Genomic DNA, 10,588 nt, shown 5'->3' with positions numbered 1-10,588 from the left:
AAATGTACGTCAGGCTTGTAAACTGTGGTCCACCGTATTTAACAAACAAACAAATCAAATTTTAAAGCTTAATGTTCCATTAATATAACATTCTTCCATGCTTAAAAGATGAACCCTAACTCTAATTAAGACATTTTGTTAAATATTTCCATAAAAAAATAGATCTTTAAAATTTTATTCAGCTGCATATTGAATCGATGCGAGAATTGTGCGCTGTAATATCGCGATATATTGCCGAATCGATTTTTTTTAATACCCATACTAAAAATATAGCATTTTTTTCCAATAATCCCACGTGGTATTGTCTAAAAATAATGCTTTTTTTTTTTTTTTTTTTAAAGCATTTGGCCTACGTTTGAAAATTAGCTAAGTAAACATTGTTTACAATTACATTAAAATGTTTTTTTGTTGTTTTTTTTAAGCTTTTTTTTCTCCTTTTTTTTTTTTTTTTAGCATTTTCACTTTGTTGAATAAATGTTATTATTAATCTAATCTTTACTGACTGGTAATAATCAACCAGGAAGTGGCAAGAAGCTTGAGCCAACAACACTCACTGAAAGCTTTGAAATGACTTTGCTTGCTATCTTTCTCAGTCTCACTAATTACGTCTCCCCTATTATAACCTTTACATTACAATCAAACTCGCTTTGTCTCGCTCGATGCCTGCACGGCCCCCTCAGCCTCGCTGTCTTACCGCATTTATTTCCCCCCCACCCCCCCCCCCCCCCCCCCACCCTCCGCTTCTTATCGCTGCTAACATTTTCAGTCCAGTGACTTCAGACACATGCCGCACCGTCGATCTCGCCCGAGCAGAGCCCAGCTCATTACCGAGCCATTGTTCACAGAGACCGTTTCTGATCGTTTCAACCGGGCCCGCACTTTCTCAAAGGGTGAATTAAATGCACACAGCAAAATGGAACGCTTTCCGATGATAAATGCCGTGCAAACAGGCTACATGAGAGAGGGCCATAAGACACCAATTTCAAAGTTTGTTTGCCTGGCGAAAAGAACCTTGGACAAGCTGTGATAATAAATGTCTTTTATTTTGCCATTTTAGTCAGAGAGAAGCAGCTCCACATGGTCGCCCATGCACACACAATCACACGCTCTCGGCACAAGGCCGAGATCATAATGTCACACATGACTTAGTTCCTTTTTCAATAGATATTTCTTGACATTTTTAGGAGTGATGGGCAAATGAAGCTTCATGAAGCACTTGTGATATTTTTTGACTCCTCTAGATGGCACTCTTGGATTCAAGATGCAGGGCAAATGTAATCAATTATCATTGCGCGAGCCTTCATCTCTAAACCAAGAGCACCATCTAGAGGAGTAAAAAAAAATATCGCAAGTGCTTCATTAAGCTTCATTTTCCCATCGCTAATTTTTAGCCACCATCTTCCCACTTTTGCTCCAGCCGCTAACACCAACATAAGCCGCTCTCCATCCAATCGCACAAATGCAAATTCGCACAGACAAAACGTGGAAAACGTGCTGTCACAATTCACTCTGACCATGTCCGATGCCTTGCGGCTTACAAGATTTGTCATAAACCATCACACAACAGTGGGAAGATGACTACATTTTCTATTTTTATGTTTTTGTTTTGTTTTTTGGTAAACTTATTGTAAAATTGTTTTGGCGTCATCACGTCCTGTTCACATGATGTCTTGCTGGTGCTGTGTGGACTCGCTGACAACCTGAGAAAGACAGAAGGGATATCAAAAATAGTTTGACTGCTGGTTAAGAATCTATTTGTTGTACGTTAAAGATCAAAGTGTGTCGTAGATCGTATGGGAGCGTGTTTTCCATCCAAGCTAAGTGTCTCGCGTCCTCGAGAGTGAAGTGAGAGGGTGAGCGGGGACGAGGCCGACAGCAGGTTGATTTTTAGAATTATTTTGTACAAGCCAGCTTTTCTCATGAGATTTTGGTAGAAAATGGTAAACGAGCACTTCTAAATGTCATCTTAGCACACTCAATTTTTAACCAAGTACCACCTAAAAACCCACTTTTGTGAATATGACCAACATTAACTCAATCACTGCCATTGACGGCTATAGACGTCAAAAATTAATTTGAACTATTTCTATTTAACATTTTTTCCACTTTTGTTAACAAGAGTATGAAAACCTAGAAGAAGAAAAATACTGTACATTTGGAACAGATATAAGAATTTGTGATTAATCATGAGTTAACTAAGTCATGCAGTTAATTACAGTCAAACATTTAAATCACCTGACTCGATTTGAAAAAAGAACAGATTATTAAAAATTAGGGGCGTCAGGCGATAATAATAATCGTAATTAATCGCATGACTTCACTAGTTAACTCATGATTAATCACTAATTTTATATCTGTTTTAAATGTACAATTAAAAAAATTCTAGGTTTTCATACTCTTGTTAACAAAAGTGAAAAAAAAAGTTAAACTAATAGAAATAGTTCAAATTAATTTTTGACGTCTATAGCCGTCAATGGCAGTGAATGAGTTAAAATACAGAAATCCAAAACAAAACAAAAAAGCATATGTAATATTATTGTATGCTGTTTGAACATAACAATAAAGACTGTATTGAATAATGATTCAACTTAAAAAATGTTTGGCACAAAGTGTAATTGCACATACGCTACAGTAGGTGGCAGTGGTGCCTTCATTTTTTTCGGGCAAATTGATGCACTTCCTTTGCTATTACAGACTAAAAAATACAATAATAATATATTCTTTGTTGTAAGTTGACCTATATTTCCTTCTGTTTGGTTTTATGACATAAATGTGTTTTATGTAATGTAGATTTTAGAAGTGTTATTTGTTTTCACAAATGTCAAAATAACAGTTAGTTTGCTACACATATTGTAAGTTCGGTTATGAATTATGCTTTCCCTTATTTGTATGTACAGTATGTGCCTCAACCAATGCGTCTGGGGTCAACAGGGGTCAACAATCTTTTAAAGAGTCAATAGAGAAACCAATGTACAATATTGTCATCAGGTTCCATCAAAGAGTTCTGCCTAAAATAGATGCGTGTAACCATTTTACTTTTTTTCTTTCAGAAACTCCATTAGCCACATTTACACATACCATATTCTATTCATTTTCAGAATGGCGTTTTCAAATTCATTTGATCAAAAATGATTCTTTAGTTTTTTCAGTTAATCATTTCACGAAGGTGCCGTGCGCTTGACATTCTACTATAAAAACTATCGTTTCTAGAATTGCGCCAATTTCCAATCAACCCTAAAATGTTTCTTTTGTACAATTTGCAGTGCATTACCATCAGTACTAAATTCTCATGAGGGCAGCCATTACAAGAGCTCGTGCGAGGTCTATGATGCAAACTACAAGATTTCAGACCACTAATATTTAAATTTTGTTTTGAACCTTAAGTATCTAAAAAAAATTAGAATCTAGTAGTTTGCTTCCAACCATATGCTGAAAAAAGTGAGAAGAAGTGAAACTCTCGAACCTGACTTACACATCAGGCACTAGCGCCCTGGCTCACAGAATATGTCATCTGCATATGAAAAAAATGTTGATTGCTCATTTGTAAATGACTTCTAATGGTAGTGTGTGTGCGCATGTGGACTTGCTCCGACCTCTCCATCGCGGGTCTCGATAGTCTTGATGAGAACAGTCTTCTTTGAGTGCATCTCGGAGGAACGCTGAGGCTGAGACTCAGGACTGGTCTCTGGGATGAGACATACACACAGCAGGCATAGCATCGTTTTAATCATTTTAATTCATGACACTTATGCCTCTCAGCTCAGCCCACACGCCAGTTATATGAAACGGGGGAGCCCCAAGGGTTGGTTACATGTCATATATCCCCACACAGTGGTGAGTATGGGGCACTGGAGTTATGTAATGTCCTCAAAATAGCAACACCCATGTTTGGTTATGGGTTATAATTAGTCTTTTATCCCTTCCTCTGCCATTTATAATTGTTTTCTTACGGGTATGTTTGTGTAAAGGCGGCAGTTTTACGTACCTCTAAATCCAATAGAGGAATAGGCAGTTTGGACCGGCATTGTGGTGGTGATCCTGGAAAATAAAATACACAAAGAAATGCAAATATAATAAAATCCCCCAAAATGGTGGAAAAGCACAACTTTTGTCTAAATGAAGCTCCTCAACTAATTTGAACATAGTTCCTTGGCACCAAGATATTAGAAGATGGCGGAAAAGCAAGACTATTATTTTTATTATTAATTTTTTTAGCAAATAATGGTGGGTAGATTAAAAAAAAATATATCAGGAATAGGTGAATTCACAAATGTTGTGGGTTTGGCTTTATGCGATCAGGATTTTTGAGCCCATCACTGATCACTGAACAATCCGACCAGAAGATAGACCAATTGTTTAATTACTATACAGTTGATCCCCGCTATTCGCAGGGGTTTGGGACTTGCCTGGCCCATGAATAGCCAAAATTTGCATATAATTGACACCTAATGTGAAAAATAATTTGATAATTAAACACTAAAATTTCTCCCAAAAAAACGCTGATAAACATTCAATTCACCGAAAATGGGATAGGAAAGCCAGACAAAAAAAATAAAATTACATATATATATATATATATATATATATATATATATATATATATATATATATATTGTTATTATTATTATTATTATTTTAAAATAGTGGATTTTTTTTAATTAATTATTTTAAAATAGTCTTTTTTTTCTTTTTTATTATTATTAAATCCGACTTTATATGATGGGAATTGTTGGATTTTTTGTTTTTGTTTTATTTTTATCACTGGAGTGGACAAGATTTTTTTTGCTGTCTTATTTTCAATGACGTCACTGATCGATCACCAATTTTGCATAAAAATAAACCCCCCGCCACCCCCCCACCTCCAAAAAAAATCTGCAATCCGATCTAGCCTAGATCGGTGTAAAATCTACTCAGTGTTGTCAGCAAGTTTCCATGAGCTATAACACACCTGCTCTCTTCTCCCTCCAGCAGCTTGCGGTAGGTGGCAATCTCAATATCCAGAGCCATTTTAACATTGAGCAGGTCCTGGTACTCCCTCAGGTGACGGGCCATATCGTCCTGGAAAACAAACGGCGGCATCAAATAAACGCAGCCCCCAAACATTCAAATCACCGCGACGATTACAAATAAACCCATCTGTGACAAACAGTGGCAGGTGTTTTTCGTGCGCTCACTATTACTACTGCATTTCCGATTTATGCATCAGTTGTTATGCTGTTTTGATTTAGTTTGCAGATGAACCTTCATCTTGGCGATGTCCTCCTCCAGATGTGCGATAGTGTCCTGGTAACCAGAAGCCTCCCGAGTCATGCGGTCCTCAATGTCTCTCATCTGACGCAGCAGAGACTCATTCTGGGGAGTGACAGAGATGTGAGGTTAGCATTGGTTCAAATGGAAGAGAAAGACACGGAAAGAACTTGAGCTGAAAAAAAAAAAAGAAATATGTTGAAAGATATTACTGTTTGATACGGAAAAGGATTAGGGCCAGTGGAGAAAAAAAAAGGATTCTGACTTTATTCTCAGCAAGGGAGAATTCTCACTTTATTCTCAGAATTTTCTGACTTTAAAGTCAGAATTCTCATTTTGTTCTCAAAATTCTGACTTTAAAGTCTTATTATCAGAATTTTGAGATTAAAGTGAGAATTCTCACTTCAAAGGAAAATTCTCACTTTAAAGTAGCACTAAGGAACTTTTCAATCATAATAAAATATTGTCATAAATCTTCTGATGAAACATCAACTTAAAACTAGTTGAATTGTACCTTTGCCATGGCCTGAGAGGGTCTGTATCATTTTTACTGGCACTAAATAAATTTGAGGAAGATAGTAGTGCCTGCTTCGTGGCATTCGTCAAAAGCTACCACGGATGAAAGGACAGTCAAGGATCAACAATGGCCCGGACTTCACTTGGAGTGAGCTAAAAAAAAACGACGCAATGTGCTTGTCCTCATGGGAAATGTGATCTTCCTTCAGACATAACAATACCGCTTTTGTCCATATGGTGTCGCCATAACCAACGTAAACTGAAAGTTCATTAATGTTGCTTTAAAGTCAGAATTATGTGAATGAAGTGAGAATCCTGCCAACCCTTTTTTTTTATCTCTTCACTGGCTCTAATCTTCTTCCGTAGTTTGATACTCACGGTGCCCTTGAGTGAGTCGATCTCACAGGTGTAGGACTGGATCTGGTGTCTAAACTCCATGCTCTCTTGTTTGGCAGAGCGCAGGGCATCATTGTTCTTACTCACAGCCTGGTTCAGATCTGTCACCTGAGGAAACAGTCAAGTACAGTAGCGCTTTTAAAAGGACTTCTCAAGGGTACGAAGACTTGCTTGGTGAATGTAGTGTCCTACCTTAGACTTGTACCAGTCCTCGGCCTCCGAGATGTTCTTGGCAGCGATTGCCTCATACTGCATGCGGATGTCCCTCAGAGCGGCGGTGAGGTCAGGTTTGGACATGTCCATCTGGATCTGCACCTGAGTGTCCTGAATGTGGCTCTGCAGCTCGCGGATCTCCTGTAGAGAAATTAATTTTCAACAAGAGTCGTTCAGATTAAAGTGGAACCGTAACTGTTATCGTGCAAACCATCCTGTTGTTGCAAGTGAAAAAAAAAACGTCCAATGTTAGCCTTGCGTTCTTGCAGAGAACAGATTTGGCTTATTTAACCCTGGAGAACCCAAGAACCCTTTTCTTCTTTGGAAAATTATGAATTATACATTAAATGACTGCTATAAGTTCACTGAACACCAAAATATGTTTTTTTCAATTTTAACCCTTTTTTTTAACTAGCTCAGAGTTGCTAATTTATCAAAATATATATATAAAACATACTCCTAGGCATTCTGCAACATGATATGAAATAGATTAGCAAAAAAAACCACAATTTTACCATCTGATGGTTTGCTGAGAAGATGGTTTTGTTTGGATTGATTTCCAGCTCAACAAAACAGCATGTTGACAGCCATCTTGTCACCACCACTCTGGCTCATGTAAGTGCAATATTCATCCACTAGATGGCCCCAAGCAGGGGTCAGAAGTGGCACTCTGGACTTTTTAAGTTAAATTTGTAATAATAAAAAAAAAAGTCTTTGTTATTTGAGTAGCAGAATTTATAGGGGCCAAATTTGACCCCGTGGATTCTCCAGGGTTTAATTAGGCACAACTGGTAAGACTCGGTTGTTTTCAGCTGCCCCGTGGACCAACCGAAAGGTATAAATAGCTTTGCATCTGTTCACATACATACACTCCCTTTTTCTCCCCTGCGTAGATATAGACAACAGCTGCCCCGCTCTCTTCAAGCAGTCCACAGTTGAGCATTTCTCAAAGGTCAAAGTTGAGGTGTAAAAGAACAGCACCTCTTCAAACTGACCATAATCATGGAGTTGAGCGAATATGAGTTACTGTGAAACGTGTAAAATATAGCCTGAGTGTTTATGTGAGACACGGTCCAGCCCTTGAACTTTCACAATGAGCCAGCATCTGATTTAGTCTATTTACAGGTTCTTGGACATTGGTCAACAGCTATAAAATATATTTTTAACTGGCTGCTCAACAAACCTCTTCGTGGATCTTCTTGAGGAAAGCAATTTCCTCTTGCAGACTCTCGATCCGCCTCTCCAGGTCCAGCCTGGCCAGAGTGGCATTGTCCACATCCTAAAAAATTTAATATGAAGAGCAGAAAATGTTAGTGTGCAAGGATGATGACTGGGAGATTAAATTGAGCCTCAGATTAGGCCACATGTGTCAAATCCGGGTCCAGAAGGTTTAGTTTTAGGGTTTGGTCTACTCTACTAGTCTGCCGGTTGAATAGAAGCACCTTTGACTTAAGTAAAACTGGCAGGGTTTTTACTTTCTGCACTTGGATTTGACACCTCTGGTAGTAGCATGCAAACACTTCAAAAAAAAAAAAAAAGAACAAGATAGTGTCTAGAACAAAATGACATACAGCTCTGAAAGCAGACAGATTGTTCTCGGCTTCTTCCTTCTGGTGAACCTCCTCTTGTAGTCTGCGGTGAACAAAGACAGAAACCAATGAGACTTGAGGCCAAATTAGACCAATGAGGAAAAAAGAACTGTGACAAAAGACACTGGGTTTGGGGACATTGATCTTAGTTGGCGAACCAGAATCCCTGTAATTGCTTCAAAATGTGACACTGACAACCAGAGGTGGGCATTTCGTCCGTACTGACAGTCCATCGCTGAGAGACGCCTAGTGATGGACAAATGAAGCTTCATGAAGCACTTGTGATATTTTTTGACTCCTCCCAGATGGCACTCTTGGATTCAAGATGCAGTGCAAATTTAATCAATTATCATTGCGCTAGCCTTCATCTCTAAACCAAGAGCACCATCTAGAGGAGTAAAAAATATCGCAAATGCTTCATGAAGCTTCATTTTCCCATCACTAGAGACGCCCGTTTTGAGATGAAAAAAAAAAGGCGGACTAAGCACTGACGAAGGACCTCACAGTCGGTCACTGACAGACGCTTGTTTTGCTGCCGAATGACAGACTGACGGACAGTCGGTCCTAAAATAGCAGTTAACGGAAGTGTGGTGAAAATAACATGATGGGCAGACGATTTCAGTTTGGTTGAGCGCTGCGAAATGGCGGACGAGCAAAATTTTGTAAATTGCCCACCTCTGCTGACAACTAGTGATGGGAAAATGAAGCTTCATGAAGCACTTGCAATATTTTTTACTCCTCTAGATGGTGGTCTTGGTTTAGAGATGAAGGCTAGCGCAATGATAATTGCTTACATTTGCACTGCATCTTGAATCCAAGAGTGCCATCTAGAGGAGTCAAAAAATATCACAAGTGCTTCATGAAGCTTCATTTGTCCATCACTAATGACAACCATCGAGATTGTATTAGACCTTGAACCCTGCGCTCATTTACCTGAGCTTCAACTTCTGAAGGTCATCAGCCAGGTTATCTCTTTCCACCTCCACACGAGAACGCTGGTTGGACAGAGCTTCAATCTGCCTTCTCAGTTCCCTCATTTCGTCTTCATACATCTCAGCCACGCGCCCGGGTCCCTCGCGACCCTTGAGCTTCTCGATCTCCACCGTCAGAGCGGCGTTCTGTTGCTCCAGGAAACGGACTTTCTCAATGTAGCTGGCGAAACGGTCGTTGAGATGCTGAAGCTCGGCCTTCTCGTTGGTCCTTGTGTTGAGGAAGTCTTGGTTCATGGCGTCGGCCAGGTTGAAGTCGAGTTTCTCGCCGTAGGTGCGCACGGCTGTGGAGGAGCCCAGCCCAGCGCCGCCGGAGGACGCCCTGAAGCTGGAATACATCGGAGCGCCACTTTTCACCTCATACACTCGTGTAGAATGACTGGAGGAGCTGCGACCTCCTCCTCCATGAGTGGAGAAGAGGGAAGACATCGGGGAGGAACCGACGCCAGATCCAAAGGTGCGACGGTACGAAGATGCCGTCTGGGCTGAGGAGGAGTAGGACTTGCTCATGGCTGCTGGTTTGACTGATTTGGCGTGATGAAGCTGCTTGAGAAGCCAAGACCCAACTGACCCGCTGGGTGAATGGGAGAGGAATCTAAGTGAAGAATCCCCCAGCCTTGAGCGTGGCTATTTGTAGCTTTGCCACACCCACCATCACCCCGACACCTCCTCCATGTCCTCCCATTACCGCTTTTGTCTTGCGACCACCTGACTCCACCTTGTCTACATTTTGCTTTTTGAACCACTTTTTTCAGAATTTTCAAACTTTTACCAATGTTTACACCAAACCATTTTTTTGTACTTACACTCACCCTTTCAATGCCCATATAATGTATCAAAATACATTTTTATTGGATTTTTAGAAACTTCCGACTGCTTACATACATACTCCAAAGCCCCCCCCCCCAGCCACTCAGCTGTTCTACAGCGCCTTCATCTCCTCCTTAGGCCCAATAGGCTTCTGTTGCCAGACGCCCATTCAGCTGTCCAATGGGTCTGGTTTCAAGTGCTTGTGTGTGCGTGCGTGCATGACAGATGCATACTGTATATAATTGAGTGATGCATTTGCAAGCGGTCATTCCAACAGTCCAGAATGTTATGGCGAGTTTTTTAGTCCTTAAGCAACACTGGCTGGATGTCAAAAGGCAAACATAAGACAGATGATATAAGCACACCGTAATCAGAGTTTTGACAATCAATCTAAAACCCAGATCTTAAAGATTATAGGAATAATTTTTTGGATACCACATGAGTTGCCACCCAGTCAGCAGGTCATGCATTGCCCTTACTTATGTAAGGAGCAGTTTGAGCTACTGCCAATAAGGTCACACAATTTTGCCATGGTCTCCACACTCACACAACAGAAGTACAATGCTATTTCTGTAGCATTTTTTTCTGTAGCCACTGGTTTTACCGATGTTACATGCCATGTCTTTCTATGATAGTCCATCTGGCTCCTTCTCCTTACTAAGAGGTGAATCCAAAAGGTCAATAGTCATTAAAACAGCCATAGGTGAAAGCAACTGAGAATGCTTTCAATATATAGAATAGGGTCAGCGACCTCAAGTGCCAGCTGGAGGTTTGGGGAAAAAGTTTGCCGTGTCGACGGAAAACAGGAGTATTGTGATGATGTACAGC

General features: G+C 40.1%; 1 protein-coding gene across 1 annotated transcript; it reads right to left on the bottom strand.

Moving 5' to 3' along the window:
• Positions 1–1,022: 1,022 nt before the first annotated feature.
• On the bottom strand, positions 1,023–9,533 carry desma (desmin a). The gene is made up of 10 exons (XM_077580126.1): positions 8,895–9,533; positions 7,944–8,004; positions 7,556–7,651; positions 6,352–6,513; positions 6,142–6,267; positions 5,242–5,352; positions 4,949–5,058; positions 3,986–4,038; positions 3,594–3,685; positions 1,023–1,700 (listed from the first exon to the last, which is right to left on the bottom strand). Exons 1-10 carry the CDS (start codon positions 9,458–9,460, stop codon positions 1,659–1,661), a joined length of 1,419 nt encoding a protein of 472 aa, XP_077436252.1. The 5' UTR covers positions 9,461–9,533; the 3' UTR covers positions 1,023–1,658.
• Positions 9,534–10,588: the final 1,055 nt, after the last annotated feature.

Source organism: Vanacampus margaritifer, chromosome 11, assembly GCF_051991255.1.
Source record: "Vanacampus margaritifer isolate UIUO_Vmar chromosome 11, RoL_Vmar_1.0, whole genome shotgun sequence".
Lineage (NCBI taxonomy): Eukaryota > Metazoa > Chordata > Actinopteri > Syngnathiformes > Syngnathidae > Vanacampus > Vanacampus margaritifer.
Note: the sequence above shows the minus strand (reverse complement) of the source record. Positions and strands in the feature narration are given on the sequence as shown.

Coding starts and splice junctions, on each gene's coding strand:
- desma (XM_077580126.1), bottom strand. CDS start 9,460: ATGAGCAAGTCCTACTCCTCCTCAGCCCAGACGGCATCTTCGTACCGT. Junction 7,652..7,943: donor ATCTGTCTGCTTTCAGAGCT/GTATGTCATTTT, acceptor TAAATTTTTTAG/GATGTGGACAATGCCACTCT. Junction 1,701..3,593: donor TCGAGACCCGCGATGGAGAG/GTCGGAGCAAGT, acceptor TGTCTTTCTCAG/GTTGTCAGCGAGTCCACACA.